This window comes from Cornus florida, unplaced genomic scaffold, assembly GCF_030987335.1.
Source record: "Cornus florida cultivar Cherokee Brave unplaced genomic scaffold, ASM3098733v1 CherokeeBrave_3.0.0_Hap2_Chr09, whole genome shotgun sequence".
Taxonomy (NCBI): Eukaryota; Viridiplantae; Streptophyta; class Magnoliopsida; order Cornales; family Cornaceae; genus Cornus; species Cornus florida.
This window is the reverse complement of record NW_026775579.1, coordinates 90,039,378-90,058,136: the sequence shown is the minus strand read 5'-3', so window position 1 is coordinate 90,058,136 and position 18,759 is coordinate 90,039,378. Positions and strand designations below refer to the sequence as shown.

General features: G+C 31.4%; 1 protein-coding gene across 2 annotated transcripts; it reads right to left on the bottom strand.

The window, feature by feature from the left end:
• Positions 1–8,665: 8,665 nt before the first annotated feature.
• LOC132275049 (uncharacterized) lies at positions 8,666–15,627 on the bottom strand. 2 transcript variants are annotated; one of them, XM_059776421.1, is made up of 7 exons: positions 15,122–15,627; positions 11,802–11,967; positions 10,919–10,954; positions 10,669–10,845; positions 10,485–10,568; positions 9,346–9,427; positions 8,666–9,220 (listed from the first exon to the last, which is right to left on the bottom strand). In XM_059776421.1, the coding sequence occupies exons 1-7, from the start codon at positions 15,505–15,507 to the stop codon at positions 8,787–8,789; spliced, it is 1,365 nt and encodes a 454-aa protein (XP_059632404.1). In that variant the 5' UTR covers positions 15,508–15,627; the 3' UTR covers positions 8,666–8,786. The 2 variants fall into 2 exon arrangements, with proteins under 2 accessions (XP_059632404.1, XP_059632405.1); XM_059776422.1 differs by lacking the exon at positions 10,919–10,954 and having other exon boundaries at positions 15,122–15,626.
• Positions 15,628–18,759: the final 3,132 nt, after the last annotated feature.

The following is an 18,759-nucleotide window of genomic DNA, read 5'->3' as shown; positions in this document are numbered from 1 at the left end:
ATGGTAGTCCATTCGTTAATGAATTGCAATCATAAGTTGTGTGCTTATAATTTCAATAAACATTCGTTGTTTCTAAATATCTTCTTTAATGATAAAGTATTTCAACTTTAGAATATCTATCATTTTTCATGCAAGAAGATCAACAATTGCAGCATAAATTTTCAGCAATCTAAAACGGTACCCGTAACTCTAAGTCCTGAAATAAATTCTGCAACCATAAATTATAGCCTCAAAGCATGCTACAAATAAAAATTTCATAATAGACAAAGTAATCATAAATTACTTTGCACTTTTTCATAATATTGTTCCTCCAACCAAATCTTTTAGAACTCTTTTAATATATGCTTTATGAGACAATTCTAAAAACAAATCAATGTGATCTATAATGAAATATTTCTATTCCTATCACATAGGATGCCTCATTCATATATTTCATTTCAAAGTTCTTAGAGATAACTTTTAGTTTCATATAATAAACTAAGATCACTACTAACAAATAAAATATCATCAATATATAGAATCAGAAATATAAACTTATTCCCGCTAACCTTCTAGTATATACATTGATCAACAGTATTTTTCTTAAAACCAAAAGAAATAATGGTATCATTAAACTTAATATACCATTGTTAGGAAGCTTGTTTAAATCCATATATTGAAATCTTAAGTTTACGGACCATGAATTCTTTACTCTCTAATATGAAGTCTTCAAGTTATTCCATATGGACTTTCTCTTATAAACTCCTATTCATAAAAATTGTATTCATATCCATTTGATGTAACTCTAAATCATAATAAGTTACTAATGCTATGATATTTTAGAAGATTCATTCTTAAATACTAGAGAGAAGATTTCTTTATAATCTCTTCATTCATGACACTAATCCATTTAGTAAAATCATTACTGTTAATGGCTTGTGAATATGTAACCGGATCCGTATATATCTCACTATATATCAAAATCAGATTCTTGCAGATATATCACATAGTCATCCGGAACAGCAGATCTCCTTTCTCTTTGAGATCGTCTTAATGTTATTCCTTATGATTCTTCTACAATCTATTCATTGGTGACAATCTCATTATAGAGTTGTTGATCATTTAATTCTTCTTCGTTGTTATATGGTTCAACAACTGAAGGAACAATTATTTCCTTATAAGTTATGGGTAAAGATATTTGTACCCTAACTTCTGAAATGATCAAATTCTTATTTTTATCACTCCCACTGATTTCACCATTCTTAATGAATCTGACATTACCGGTTTCAATAATTATCGTACTCTGGTTCGGATAGTAAAACTTGTACCCTTTAGATTACTTAATATCCACAACAATATAGGTAACGAGGAATTACTTAACATACTCCTAACCAATTCCATAAGAGTACGATTACGCCTTACAGCTACTCGCTTCTGCTGTGGCATGTATAACAAAGTGTATTGAACACAAATGGCATACATTTCAAGGAGTTTAACAAACGGTTAGAGTATTAACCTGTTTCATCATACTTTACATAATATTCACTACCTCTATATGACCTTATGATTTTCACTTTCTATCTAGTTGTTTTTCAACCTCATTTATGTATACTTCAAGGGTACCTATTGCTTGAGATTTTTCACACAACAAATAGATATATCCATAACGTGAAAAATCAACTATAAAGGTGATAAAATACTTTTCTCCTCCAAAAAATGGAACATCAGAAGGTCTACAAATAATTTCAAGAAGTTATGTACTTATTGTGGTTCATTTCTTTGTGCGTTTAGTTTGTCTACCCTTGATACAATCTACACACACATCAAAATCAGTAAAGTTTAGATTCAGAAGAATCACATCTTTTACTAATTTTCCTAACATTTCACTAGATATTGACCTAGTCTTTTATGCCAAAGATAAATTTTCTATTAATTGAGCTACGTTTAATTCTAACATTATGATACAAGATCAAAAGAATTTTAATAAATAAACCATTAAATTTGAATTTACAGAAATCATCAATAATAATACCATAACTCACAAATTAGAATTTCTTAAATAAATATCATTACCAAATTTAAATGAAAAACCATTAACATAAAGTTTTTTAAAATAAAATCAAATTATGGGAAATTGAATAAACATAAAAATTTTAAAATAATTTAAATAAAATCCATTGTCTAACATTAAACATAGTGTCACAATGGTTTCAACAAATTTTTTTCCCAATTATCATAAATAAGAAATTCTTATTTGAATTTATGGTTTAGGCCATAAAAAATTCTTCCATCTATTAAAAACATAAATATTAATACTTAAGTCAACCTATCATGTATTAAAAAGAATTTCAACAAGTAATTCGCAATATACAAAAGCCAAAAGCGTACTTTTCTTTTTTGAATCATTCTTTATATGTCATGTAATATTTCTAAAAGTGTTCAATACATTAATGACACTTTTTCATTATTACATTACTTACTTTTAGTAGATTGACCTAAATCTTTTAAGTTTTGGTGTTGCTCACTTATTGCCTTTTTTGACTTATTCCCAAATTTCTTTCTAACTTCTTGAGTCATCAGATGAACATAATGATTACCTTGCTACTTAAGTTTTGTCTCCTCATAAATTAACATAATGGTCAATTAAATCACTTTCCACTTGTCTTAATAGTGTTAATTCGAAATGACCCATACTGAATAGACAAGAAATTAAGAATAAATTGAATAAGAAAATTCTCATTCACAATCATCCATAATGTTCTCAATTTTGCAGCAATATTAGTCATCTAAAAAAATGATCATACATGGTACGAGTACTAACAAAAAATCCATAGTAGTTATATCAATTAATAATTTTCGTTTTAGATATTTATCTACAACACGAAAATATTTTTATAATCAAATATTCCTTAGCACTATCACTATGAGGAACAATTATTCGCATAACCATAATGCTTAATCTGTTCGATCTCTCCCGAGCTTTATGGATAATCTTTTCTTCCTCACTGTTTTTATCAGTAATAATAGTAAGTTTCTCAATTTAAAATGTTAAATTAAGATTTAACACATCTAAATTTTGAACTCAACTTACTCATTTCATTATGAAAAGTTAGTCATATTGAGAATCAGAATAGATATAGCATGCGCATTAAGGGATGTAATAAAACAAATATAATAAGATAAAATCTTAACAACAATAATGCTTGGAGTTAACAACACGTATGTATAACTTAAAAATATAAATGCAATGTATAACTATAGTACCCCTTTGGGTGGCAACTATAAAATACTAATAATGATGCTTACATGTATTTATATGTATACCTTTATTGGTGATGCATTATTTAATTAAATAAATAAGTTACCTTTGGATATCCTATATTTACCTAATTAAAAATATATATATATACATACGCCCCTTTAATTTTTATTTAATCACTTGAAAATCAATTCCCTTTGAGGAATTATTTCTCATAATTAAATAAAATCAATATTCATGAATATCACAAAAAATTATAAGTATTATAATTCATGAAATATTGCAATTATGTTTACTACTAAAATTAATATTCATCAACTATTATGGCTAGGCCACTTTGGTAGCTACCAACCTTTACATAATATGAATATTAAATTAGATAGTAACTAATTTATGATTAATTATGTCTATTACAAAAATTAATATTCATCAATCATTATGATTGGGCCACTTTAGTAGTTACCAATCTTTACATAATATGAATATTAAATGGGACAGTAATTAATTCATCATTAAGTTATATTTACTATTAAAATTAATATTCATCGACCATTATGGTTAGGCCACTTTGGTAGCTACTAACCCACACATAATGTGAATATTAAATTAACTAGTAATTAATTAATTATTAATTTACCCATTTAACATTATACACACATACTCATAATTGTCGATTAAAGTTTAAGCAACTTCGATCTCAAAAACTTAATAGTCCGAAATTTTATAGAAAATATCTTTTTATTTTATATACATAATAAAATATATTATTTTATTTTCTGACTTAAAGATCATAATTGAATCAATTTTAAATTGATTCTACAATATGTATGTATGTTTGGGTACGAAACAACAAGTTATTTGCATGTCTAATTTATTAGATTAAATTTCTAAACTCACAAATTATTCTAGAAATTCAAATTCCTGAAATAAATAAATCAATACATATATTTTATGTATTCAACAACTTTAATTTTAATTTATTTTAAATTAAAATCAGAATCTTCAAATCATTGGACAAATATTTATAACAATAACTTAAACCTCTTTAATAAAATAAATAAATACACAAACTTTATGTATTTATTAATTTTTAAATAATAATAATAATGAGTCTTTGTAATCCTTTCACAACTGACTGTTTCTATAAAACAATAGCAAGACAAATGCTATTATTATTATTATTATTATTATTATTATTATTATTATTATTTTAATTCAATGTTCTTTATTAGTTATGCACGAAAATCAGTAACCTAAAGTATTGAAATTGTATGTCTTACACACATTATGCATACGTTTGTACTATTACACATATGTAAACTATGTATCAGTAATCAGCTTTCATAATTTTATTTTGACTCAGAAATTGAGGTACCCAAACCCAAAAACCACACGGACTAATCTAAACATACGATTTTAAAAGAATGGATTATACAATCATTTAATTTTAAATTTATACATATTATTTATGCAATTTTAATGAAAAATAATGAGTTCCTAAACCGTTAGCTCTGATACCACATGTAAACTATAATAATTCGTGTTAAGCCATTAATCACAAATTTACATGAATCCCATATCTTAGAACTTCATGATTTTCACATATCTATAATGCATAAATAAATACTAGTTAGATATAAATATCTCGATTCACGATATTAATTCTTGTTGAGATTAAATCCAACGTCCAGATCATTTGACCACGAACTAATCTGCAACTCTGATCAACTGGCAAAAGTGAAAACTGGTTTATCTCTTTTGGCCTTTTGCACACATAAAACTTTTACGTGTTGTTTCATTAATTGTACATAATTGATGGAATACATACACTTTTATAAAGGCAGAGAGAGGACCAGTTTTCCTTATAGTAACATAATTCTACTTTCCATCAAAGTAAGGAATAAGAAAGGAAAACACTTCTCCAATAAGTAATTACCAAAAAGGTAATTATAAGTTGACCAAAAATAAATAATATTAATTGATATCTATTTACTTACCCACCAAGTAATATGTCACATGTCCAAATCATGTGGGCCACAATTAAATAAATAATCTTACATTCTAGTGTATTTGTCATTCCCTCTTAGAAATTTAAAATTCTACCGATACAAAATGAAAAAAGAAAATTTTTTAAAGGGGCAATTTAAAAATTTATACTTGCAAAATGAAATTTTTTAAAAGTTAAGAGGCGCCTAGACTTGTAAATATATATTATATTACTTTTTGTGATAATTGTATGTGAGAATCGGTATTAATTTATTCAAATTTGGATTATTTGGGTGGTAATGGTGACATAAAATAGGGTGAGACAACTTGTTAGATCACACCATCAATTATTAGGAAATTGTTTTAAAAAGTATTTGACTATTTTCATTGTACATGGCCTAACATGAATAATTTAATCGACCATTCTAGTCTTTTCTTGTATACAAATCACATGAATTGATAGGAGAGTAACTATTAAGTTAGAATATCTTCAAGCTTTTACAAAATGGTTAAGAGTGCCTTAAACTAATAGTAGTAACCAAAATGGGAAAGATTGTGTGGTTGTTGACTTGCTCACTTGAAGTAGGTGTACAGTTATTTTAAAAAAACATAGTGTTTTGTTATTACGTGGGTATGCGGTCAAATAATCATTTTTAACAGGCATCACTTTTACGTTTTGCGCATTTTTGTTAAAATTTTTATTATTTATGATTTAATTATACCACTCTCACACTCTTACTCTTGAATTCGCTCTCGTTTCCTTTCTCACTTTATGTGACTTCGGGTATGCTAATGACAATAAGATTATGAAAAATTATAAAGAAACTTTTAAGATATAAAATTATATTCTAAATTCTACTAGTTTTGTTCATTAATAGGACTTTAATAATCTTTTATTTTTAAAAGAAAGATTACTTTGCAAATTTTCGTAAGATTTATTTTATATGGTTGACATTCGACCAACACTAGAATCTGATCCTAGACCCTAGGACAGAGCCAGGGATTCAGCCTAGTTAGTAAATTCGTCTCTACGTATGATTTTTTTTTTAAAATACTTTCATTTATCGTTCAGGTTTATTTGTTTTCAGTTTAATTCATATTTATATATTTATATACAAAATAAAACAAATGTGTGTGTATTATAGTGTATTCGTCATTCCCTCTTAGAATTTTAAAATTCTATGTATACAAAATTTAAAAAGAATTTTTTTTGAAAGGGCAATTTAAAAATTTATACATGCAAAAGTTAAGGTCTTGCTTGGTTTGTAACTCCGAAAACAGTTCTCAAGAATTCAAAGAACAAAAAACTGTTTTCAAATAATTATAAAAGACAATTATCTAAAAATAAACATTTTTATAACTGAGTTTTTAGAAAACTAAACCAAACAGAATTTTTTGTACAATTTTATATTTTTAGTTTTCTGAAAATAAAAAACTGTTTTTAGAATTACAAATAAAAAATTCCCTACATTTTTATAAAGTTAAGGGGCGTCTAGACTTGTAAACGGTTTGGATTAGGTCTATTCCGATTTGAATCCAATAAGCTTATTCTTTTGATTTGATAATTCGATGGATATTTTGTAAATAAATTCATATTCGATTTGTTATTAAACAGATATCCGATGAGGGGGTAGTTTTTAAAAAGAAATTAATGTGAAAAGATAATGCCAAACAATGATTAGTTTTAAAATGATAAAAAAAAGAACAAAAAATAAATAAAATATAAAAGAAATATATATATATATATATATATATATATATATATATATATATATATATATATATATTTTACTCTTTAGGAGTAAAAGAATAAACATTTAAGAGTAAAAAAAATAGAGAGAGAGAAAAGAAGAGGAGAAAATAATGATATATATATTTCTTTGATTAGAATATTTTGATAATATGTATATATTATATATCATAAAATTAGTTTACATATATTTAACATATTATATAATATATTATGTTAGATTAGATCGATTACAATCCGTATTCGATTTGTTTAGTTAACCAATTATTAACTGTGTATCAAATTAAATCTCCAATCTATATTATAGTTTTCGAATAAGACTGAGATCAAAATTTAATTAATTGACAAGTCCAGAGGCACCTGCCCTAGGCCTTAATTGGCTCCGCATATCTCTGTGAAATGTTGGAATGCAAAAGGGACGTCTTTTAGATTCGACAAACATGAATTATTTTTATTTGTCCTTTTTATGAAAAAATTCCAATCTTCATAAATACTATTAGAGGTTGGCCCTTACTCTATTCCTTCAAGTCAAAATTGGAGGGGCCAAAGAAGGAAGAATTACTAACCTATAGACACATTGGGTCATTCTGTCGCCCTCTAGCCATCAATAATATGAGGTCAAGTGAACTCACATTTAATTTTTATTCTGCCACTCTCACCTGTCATCATAAAAAATATAAAAAAAAAAAAATGTTCTTCTAAATATTTGGCATTAAAAACTTGGATTGAGATGCATTAACTGGTTGGATTGAGAGGATACATGGAGGGAAAGAGAGCTAAAAAAAAAAAAATGAAATGATAATTTTATTTTATTCTATTTTATTTTGGGGTAAGTAAGATAAATTTCATTCAAAACTAATGAAAGCTATGTGGAATAGGGGAAGGTCTGAGCTCTGTACACCAAGTTGAAAAGCTAAAACAACCCCAAAAAAGAAGATTGGTCTACTGGTCCAATGCAGGAGCCCCTCAATACTGTGCTAACTTCAAAATAAAGGATCATCAATGATTTTAATATTTCCGAAAACAAGTACAAAGATTATTATATTGAAAATTCATGTAACCGACTTACCCATATTGGACTAAGTTGACTAACACAACCACGATAATGATATTATGAAAGGCATATTACGAATTGGGTGGATTCCAAATAAAGAGTAAAAGAAATCTTGGGTGTAGACAGAAAAGGGAATCCAATCCACCAGCTAATGCAAAAGAAGAAAGAATTGTAAAAGAAGGAAGAAGGAATCAATACCCATAAAGGATGGTGCGAAAATGGAATAAGTGCATAAAGGCATATGAGACCACAGTTGGAGAAAAAAAAAAGAAAAATGCAAGTTTATAAAAAGAATCTAGTCACCAAGAACGAACTGGAACTCTTAGTATGCGCTCATAAAATGCTCTATATAGCAATGTTGTGTGTGCTACATTCTTGATGTCAGTCTTGCATGTGTTGAATTCTCGATATAATGATTTCACACGTGTTCTGTTTCAAAATATAATAGGTGTTTCACGTGTATCAAGAGGAGAATCTGATTCTGAAAATAGGTGTTTCACATGTATCAAGAAGAGAATCTGATTCTGAAAATGTGAGCCCGCGAGCCTTACCATTATCTTTTCCCAGAGAAGGATATTGGCAAAAGGAATTTTATAGTTTAGGGGGAGAGGCAGAGAGCCAATTCAGTCCAAAAAAATATTAAGAACTAAATATATCTATATTACCAAGAATTAATAATTTAACATGTAAATGAGGTTCTTGCAGATCCTCAGGACAGCAAAGTACAACTCTACTACATCCGGTCACCTAGTCAAGCCTCACCTCCGAAGTACTCTCTTCCCTGCCCCGAGTAACAAGGCTTTCCCGATTACACCTGAATGGAGTCCACAGACGAGAGCCACAGTTCCACCTATAACTAACCATTTCCAATCAAGGCCACCACGATCCCTGTCCAGAAGATCCTCAGCTATACCTTTATCTTCTTCACCGGTTATGGGCACCGAAGAATCAACACTTTCATCAGACGAAATCTTTGTCGTGATTCTTGCCATCTTTGCACTTCTTGACAATGACACCCCTGATTTCCTGGAATGCTGATATGCTCTAAAGCCAGAATGCAACTTCTTAACAGTTCCCCACATCCCATGACGAACACCCAACTTTGCCACATCCTTGGGGATTCCCATGTCCTCATAGTGCACAAGAGTCACCTCACAGGCAGACAACTGTCCATCTCCTTTACGGGATTGCACTACATCCGTTTTTCAAAATTAAACCAATCAAGATACTACATAATTTGCATTTTAGCTAGAACTAGAAGTAACATGAATGTGTTGCAGGCATCATGTGTTAACAGTGTTATCTGACATTGCTTACCAGGCTTGATAACCCAACTTGAGAAATAAAGATCCACACGTCTAGGCTTGTCACGCCTCTGCAGACCTGGATATGGCACCCCCTTCAACATTGAAGGTTGCATGTCAATACAAATTTGTACACATGGTATGTGGAATGCAAGTGAAAAAGAAAACAGAATTATATCTACATTTTGGAAATGGTTGTCCAAAGAAAACTCCAGCAAATGAATGAATAGCAGAATGGAGTGTGCACAAATAATGTAGGCATGTGATAGCGGAAACCTTCTCATGCACACAGCAAAAGTGTTAAACCATTTTAGATCTTAATATTTTATAGCAATAGTGCGGTGCTGAGAAATAAATTTCTTTAGCATAAAATTTTTGCCAAGTGGGAGAAATAATGCAAGAATAAAGGAGCCTTTAACCTTCAAATTGATGTCAAGGAGATTCTATAACACTGCTTAAGACTTCTGTGATGGAGCCGACAAATTAGACTAACAGTAGGTAAGTATTTCAATTTATCATGTTTTATTTCTTTTCCTTTATATAATTTTTTTTTTTTTTTTTTTTTTTTTTTCAATTTGGGTTTGGAAGAAATTCATGTTAAACAACCAACAAGCTTCATTTGGTTAGACAGAAATAGCAAGAAAAGAAAGGAAACGGAATTTTTAAAAATATTTTAGAAGTTTGGTTAGCAGGAAAAAGAAAATTTTGAGGAAAATTACTTTCCATAACTACCTAATTTTCCTACAAAATTTTCTTCCAAAAAACACAAGAAAATTTTGATTTCTTGAGAAAGTTTTGTAAACTTACAATATTAACCTTTCTTTTATGGTAACTTACATGCTATTCAAACAATAAAATAGTAATTTTACATAATTTTCTTGAAAATTTTTCATGCTAACCAAATTGAAGTTGGAAACTTAATTTTCTTTCACTTCACTTCACTTTCTTTTACTTTCACTTTCCACCACTAGTTTCCGTCTAACCAAACGGACCCTTAGGGGTTTCTAGTCATCAATGCCATCTCAATCCAGTGCAATCTATTGAGAATTCAGTGTGCCAAGTGCCAACCAAAGAAAGGTATGGAGGTTGTTCATTAGAGGAGAATGAAAAGCTAAAAGCTTAGCAAATAAGAATCTCTTAAGCAATTAGTACCTTCGTCACGCAATAAAAAGTCTTTCCAGCTTCCCATATTCTTTGACCAATTATATATTCTCGATCACTGCAGAAAAAAGGAAACTGCATATCGGAGGAACAATCAAGGTATCAATTTATAGTTTGTTTTAACAAGTAAAATCAAAAGACAAACTTACTAATACAGGTCAAATATTTGACAAACCTTCTTTATCCACTGGACTATCGTCGTCCCTGTATCAGGGAACTCCTCCAATATTTTAGAGTAAGTAAGCATATGATCCCATTTAGGTCGGAACTCATCATCCCAGAAGAAGTCTCTAACAAGATCTGGCGTTGCATCCTCAAAGACAGTTCTGCTACGATACACTGTGGGGGCATTCTGATGGAACAGATCCACAAACAGGCATAAATGCATACAATCTTCAAACAACAATGAGAATGGAAGGGAATACCTGGTTTCTACCAGAAACTTTACAGTTTGAGAGTTCCTAAAGAAAATATGTGTACAAGATTCTCGATTTAGTGTTAAAAAATATTATAGACATAATAGAGGAAAACCATGCAAAGAACCAGATATCAGCCATCATTGAACCAAATGGCCCACTTGCAGGCCAACTCCAGAACTTTAATAAAAAAAATTCTTGTTATGTTATTTTGCAATTTCCAAATTATTTAAAAAATGATAAATTCTTATAAAAAGGAAATCTTAAAAACTTAAAAGAACGTAATTCACAGACCTGCTTATGTACATAGTAAGAAAGTTCCGTCATATGCTCAGAGGTCAGAAATAGGTACTGTCTAACCAACCACCAAGTGCTATGACTAAAAACAATATTGTTCAATTTTTCCTACAGGCAAAATGTAAGTACTACTGCATTTCATGCCACACATGGGAATTTCTCTCATTATAATAGTTTCTGTAAGTGAATTAACTTAATTAAGAAGTGGAAGGGAATTGTTTTCCCTGTAGTCTTGAACTGCTGGCTTTTTTATTGCAGATTTCCTATAACTGAGGCAGTCTGGATGCTATCAAAGAGCTAACGAGAGATAGAGATAAGCAGGGAAAAGGGACCAGGCACTGTCAATAAATAAAGATACGTACCAGAGTGAGGGGTCCCTAGGAGGGGGGAGTTTGTTAAAAAGAAAGATTTAGAAACTAAACTCGATTTAATGGAGCTAGGGAGCAAATACTACCAAACATAAGTTTTGTACCCCATCTACGACTCTCATTACTCTCAATTAACGAAGACCAACTCTGGGTAGTGGTCTTCTTGAAGGTCTCTTTCAGCACATGAAAGACACACATTTACTATCAAAGTGAAGATCAAAATCTACCTCAGGCTCATGGCGCCAAGCTTGATATGCCATGTTTGAGGTAGCACGATCCATCAGACTTTGCCATCCTACTTCCCCACCCATTCCATCAAGAAGCTGCAATAGGTGTTCGAGATCATTCTCCAGGACAATATTTTGCTCTGTCTGAGAGTCTTCTGCATTGGACCTGCAAACAAAGTGGAGGCAACAAACCAATTAAGCCTAAAAATCAAAGTTCAAAATTTCAATAATATAGATGTGGTGGTCAAGTGCAATAAAAATAAATTTGTTACAATCAATGAGATGAAAATAAGGAAAAACAACAGCTCTATAGAAATCAGATAGACGTATTGAAAATGGTCTTTTTCATTTCCATTGATTTGTATTGAGGGGATGCCATCAAGTTTCTCTGTACTTTTGTGGTTCTTTTAAATAAAATAATACATTCCCTATGCAAGACAAGCTCTCTGACTCTCTTGAACTATGGTAAGAATTGAAAACACAATCCCATGCTATGTAATCTTAGCACTTTAACAACTACAATAGACAGCTTGTCAAACAGTATGATTTATTGCACAACTATAATACAACAGTTTCTCTCTTTATTCTTTCTTGATTTGCTTTATTTAATTGCTTGATGAACGTTGATGCGTGAATTATTTTCTTTTATAAGTATGTTGATGCATGAATTATGATAAATTGAATAACATATATACAAGCAATTAAATTCAAAATGTGACCTATTCACCTCTCGTAGGATTCTTCTGATCACATCTGAGAAACCTATAGTGTTGAACTAAAAGCGACCTACTCACTCCTCCAACGTTTGTGATCGCATCTTAGAATCCTTTAGGTTCTACCCATACAACTCTCAAAGTGGTTTACCAGTTCATTTAAGTAAGTCACTGTAAGAATGAAGAAATTCAGTGGCAGACATGCCAAATGTATCAGAAAAGAGAACTCACCTTTCGCGGCACGGGTTAAACAGAGAAGAATCAGGTCTCACTGGGAGCTTTTCAAACGTCAACCTTTAACTAAGTGCACATAAGGGTGTTTTGTGACTTTGAAATTACTTTATTACGCTTGCCAACCGAAAAAGGACAAAAATACGCTTTTATTATTTACCACATGGAAAAGAGGGAGGGAGGGAGGGAGGGGGTGGGTGGGGGGATGGGGGGAGGCAAGACTGCAGGAAGGGGTGGGTGGGTGGGGGGATGGGGGGGAGGTAAGACTGCAGGAAGTGATTGGAAGGGATCCCAGCTTTGGGCACAAGAAATATGCTCCTGTGAAAATCATTGTAATTCTAGTTTTCTACTTCTACAAGGCTATATTTTCTTTTTCGTGCAATAAAATCCAGAAATGTTATACCATTTGTGTTCTGTATGCCCCCTTATGGCAGGATCACTGACACGGATGCCACACGGTCCCCAACTTCGTGAAGCACTTGCGCTCCTAAATGCTTGGATTTTAAGAAGCCATTTTTTGTTTGACTATATACGGTAATGCAACATTTCTTTTTGTAACTTCCCTTTCAGGAATGATAGAATTAGAGAATTATATAATTGCCTCTTGTGCCTTTTGTAATAAGACACACTACAGTTGGTGAGATGCCTGAACCTCAATATATTTCTTTCTTTTATTTCAATAGGGTAATCCTAGGAGTTGTGCCACGTCAATCAGAGCCATCCTGCATCAAACAGTGGTTGATTGGTAATTTGGATGAAACAGAAACCCAATCAACCCTATCTCAGAAGTGCACAAATGGGAGAGAGTCATACACCATAACAACTTAGCAAACTAAAAAAAACAATAATTGTTTTATATAGCTGTAACTAAACCTAAGGAAAATTGTAAATGAGCTATCCAATCTGCTAATCTTCCTCATAAGTGAGTAACCATTAATCAGTAACCTTTTCGACATTTTGCAGCAAAAATTGAAGAACAGTTGCTGTCTAAGTTGTAATTCATAATAATCTAACTTTTCAACAGCCATTATGTTATAAATGGAAATTCCTTGAGGTCAATCAACCCTTTATCTTCTTCAAAAGCAACAAAATATGATAATCAGGAACTGCTCCTCAAATTCTTACAGCCAAAATCCGAAAGCTGCCATCACCCACATTATCATTCCGCAGAGTTCAGATTTTCAAGCACATGCAACTGTTCAAATGAAGTTCTCCTAATCACTGGGACATCAAAATGTTTAAATAATGTTGTGTAAAAATCTCGAATCAAATAGCAAATGATGGGAAATGCCCTTACAGCAACTCATAAGGAATCCACAGTTTCACACCCTTTTAAAAAACACATCTTTAGGGATGGGAAAAAATCTAAAGAGTGAAAGGTAGAAATTATTCCAATATTCTACCATATATCATCTCACATGCACACAGCCCATGCAACACTGCAAATAGGCAACCGTCTGAACTAGCAAATGAGCCAATGCACACAAATACAAGTTCTTCACAAATCTATAATCACCTCAACAACTTGTTCTATATGAAGTATAGATTTTCAAGCATATATCTGCACTGTTATAAATGAGGTTCTCCTTAACATTGTTAACACTAAACAACCGTTATGTTTGAAAAACATATTTAGTAACCAACGGGAAACACCAATAAACTCAATCTCCAAGCAACAAGAACTCTCTCTTTGAAACTAGATGGCTTTGGAAAATAACTGAAGACTGAAAAGTAGAAATAATCCTAAAATTCTTCCGTAGCTCATCTTCCCCACACATCACCCATGCAATAACTGCGAAAGACAACCACTTTAACTATCAATAAACCCTTCTGCACAAACATAAGTTCTTCAGAAATCTAGAACCACCCCAACAACATTATTGCATAGGGATGGACAGTAAATCAACCAATGCCCGAGTAACATGACCACAGACTTACCTGGATTATTGACAAAGCCAATAAACACACACACAGTATTGACAAAATTCCATCCACCTCAACAACATCATTTACTATCAATGTTCCCGCATACTTCACCAAGAATCTGTACCTAAAGTACATTCATCAAACCTCAATTGCGCTATCAGGTAAGATGTGGTTATTTAAAAAAAAAAAATTTAATCACAATCTCTATCATTCTACCCTAGTTATACAAAAATCTAATAGAAAAAGAAAAAACTTAAATATCCTGTTTCGACCATTAATTCCATAAAATTGACTAATGAATTTGGTAACAAGCCCCTAAAACAATCTTAAAAATACACTTCAATCATACACACACACACACACACACACACACACACACACATACATATGAACTAAATCGTAAATTAGAAATAGATATAGATACAAAATGAGTTGAAAATCCAAACTTACTTAATGTCGCCACCACTTCCGACCACCGACGGAGCCTCACCGGGAGCTGACGTCGCCGAAGCCGAGCTTTGGTACTTCCCTCTGAACCTGGACCAAAGCGTCCGACCAACTGAGAATGCCGAGAGAGCCGTGAAGGCAAACCAGAGCCGCCGAGCCCCGAACCCCGGCGGCGCCGTCCAAAGGAATCGAAGCTTGGATCGGAGCCCGAGGAAGACCAGACCCGTCCACCGAGGCCTCCAGGACCACCCGATCAGGAGCCCGATCATGACCGCGAGCCAAATCGGGACTGTGCATAGCAATATGTCGACGAATGTTTCAACCACCGCTGGTCTGTTCACAAAGTCCACCAAATCGAAGAAGCTCTCTTCCATTTTAATGGACGACATCGACCTATATAATATATATATGTACACATATACGATGAGGTTCAATTCAAGCCCTAGACGACCTTACATGGATCGCGACTTGGGATCCAGATAGGTGCGGTGCCTGAAACAGGAAAGAGAAGAAAGGAGAGAGAGAGAGATTTAGAGAGAAGAAAAAGTTACCGTAAACTATGTGACGTGGCGTCGTTACTACCGTTGATTGGTTGTTGACTCGGAGATGGAAGGCTACTGCGTTATTTAAGGCGTGTAGAGCACTCGCGTTTGGTGAGGGTATTGTTGTCATTTAGAATCTCTTTGAATTATACAAGTCGTTAGGGGACTGTCATGCACGCCTGTATTGGTCCGTGGGAACTGACGATTCTCTGGTTAAAATCGTGTTAAACTCCTTTTGGATAAGAACCTGGATTGTTTCGTTAGGTAAAGATGCCTCGTGTCTAAAAGAGATTCTCTCGGATCAGGTGCTCTTAAATGTATTGAAGAAGAGGTACTAACATCGGAAGCTTGCGACACGTGGCAGGAAATTAACAACGTTTTATTGTATTTTGGAAAAATTATATTTTGGTGACCAAAATTAAACATAATTGCTCTATAGTGACAAGTTAAGAAAAGGTGAATAATGACCAATGTTAAAACTTAATTGATATTAAGTAACTATTTAGGAATAATTTGATCAAAAACATTTAAAGATTTGATAAACATTTTAAAAATAAGTTTTAGATGACAAAATTCACTTAAAAATTTGATAAATATTTTCAAAATAAATTTTTAGATGACAAAATTGTCATCCAATACAAATAATAAGTCATTGAATTCATCCTCATACTCTCTCTCTCTCTCTCTAATCCAATGTTTTCTCTAATCTAACATTTTCTTTTTTCTTTTTAGTTTAAAATTTCCAATTTAAAAAATTAAGATTTCTTTATCAACATTATCTCTTTTCCACCATTTATCTATTTTTCAAGGCTCTCTATCATGAATGCTCATAACATTTACAATGGTAAATTATACTTTTGAAACACCCATTAACAGTTGGCAAAATTATAAAATTAATCAACAATGGTCATTATCTCTTAAATAATAACTAAGTAGTATTAAAAAATTCTTAAAAATTACAATCTTATATCTTAAGGAAGATCTTTCGGACAAATTAACTTGTAAAGTATAATAACTATACATTAAAAATAATGAATAAGAAGAAAATTTACAATTTTCTTGTCTTGCTTTTTAGAACCTTGAAAAAAACGATGTAGGACATTCATCCTCAGTTCTCTCCCATCTTAGTCTTCTCTTCAGAGACTTATCCTAATAATTTATCGTCTTTTTGTTAATCAATTTAAGTAAGTGTTTATTTAGGTTAACGTAAAAGGTAAATTTGTCCACTTACATAATAATATATTATAAGAAGGTTATTTAGGTAATAAACTATTAAATGGTCACTTAATATCAATTAAGTTTCAACATTGATCACTATTCACCTTTTCTTGATTTTAAGGTAACTATAGAACAATTATGTTTAATTTTGGTTACCAAAATATAATTTTTCCTTGTATTTTTCAATTCCAATGGGTGACTAGTAATATCTCTTCTGCCTCCTTAAATAGATAGTGAGGATTTGAATCCTCAAAAAAACAACGTGAGTGGTGTACGTAAGTCCCAAGATTACATTATTATTTATCTATTATCATCACAAAGATAGAGTTAAAATGAAATACTGATAAAAAAATTATAACCTCAAATGTGGAGGCAAGATATCAAAATTGGAGAAATGGTTTATCCTTCACAGAGTAGATCATCTATCGACATAAAAGCCACTAATGGACCATATGAAGATCGAAGAAGACAAAGAAAAGCAAATCTGGTGAAATTGTAATGATTAATTGTTAGATTGGTTGTTACAACATACCTCATTTTCTTTCTACTTTCCTCGACAACAACCGGACTATAATAATAGTTTGAGAATTGATTTATAGGATTAGTTGTACTCATATTGATATTATAATCTCTTCCACCCTACGCTTTGTATGTAATTTATATGTAATTTGGAAATTGCCTTTAGGGTTGGTTTGAATTTCTTCCTTGAATTTGAGCAACTCTATGCATATTTTATAAGGCATTTCAATGAAGATTTTTGCTACAAATGGAAATCTCAAAACAAAGTAATTAATACTGATTTAGAATCCATTTGGGGTTGCTGCTGGAATAAAAAAAAACATTGTTATCAATAGAGCTATCAAAAAATTGCTATAAAAATAAGCATGTTAGGATATTTCATAATAATATGATGTTATCATATTTTATAATAGTAATTTTATTAAGGAAGTGGTGTAATTGTCTTTTAAAAAAAATAAAAAGGACAAAATTGTTTAATAAAAATGAGTTACCTAAAATATTCAATCTCTATTCATAACGAAGTTTTAAAAGCTCAAAATTATAGTGCTCTACTGAAATAAATTTGGTAACCATTAAAATCACTTATAATGATTACTAAATACATCTAAACATAATTTTTCAAAGAAAAATGATTGTTACACTGATTACTTATAGTGAACTATGCAACAAATAAGCAAGTGGGTCCTCCACTTACTTATATTTAGCATAAATAACCGATCAAAAATCATTCGGCAATTCACTGAAATATTAAGTGTGAGTATCACTATTCTTTTTTAAAATAAAAGCACTTTTAAGCTGTATAAAAGCAAATTTAATTCATAACTATAACTCATATGTTTAGATATTTCATAACTATCTAGACACATTTTGATAATGGTTCGTGAATACAAAAAAAAAATGCAAAATAGATAATATCTAAGCAGGTGCACGATACTTGCAAAAGTTGTGTAAATTGTGAATGCCACTATTCAACTTCAAATGATACCCAAGAACCCTTTTCAATTAGACTGGTTTTGGGTTGTCTACTTGGGTCCATACCAAGCAATTGAGTTTAAGCCCAGGTGTGATGTGGCCCAGAAACACATTGTTTAACACTTTATTAGTCATCACCACCTTCAAAATCACTGATCATTCATCATCTGGTAAGTATGCAAAACCACACTAGTCATGCATTATGCTGCATACTGTGCTTGATTATCTGATCAGCGGGACCCCACATGCTCTTTGTGGGCCCAATAACAGAACTAACTGCAACTCATCATTAATCAAGGACAAATCCGTCATTTAACATATCAAATAACTACCTGATTCCGTTTCAATTATAACTGCCAAGAAACAGCTTTACACCATCGGCCTATATAT

Bases quoted from the DNA above. Each gene is read 5' to 3' on its own strand.
- LOC132275049 (XM_059776421.1), bottom strand. From the start codon at position 15,507: ATGTCGTCCATTAAAATGGAAGAGAGCTTCTTCGATTTGGTGGACTTT. The intron at 11,968-15,121 runs GTAAGTTTGGAT...CTTTGTTTGCAG, and splicing joins GGAAGTGGTGGCGACATTAA to GTCCAATGCAGAAGACTCTC. The intron at 10,846-10,918 runs GTATTCCCTTCC...CTGTTCCATCAG, and splicing joins AAGTTTCTGGTAGAAACCAG to AATGCCCCCACAGTGTATCG.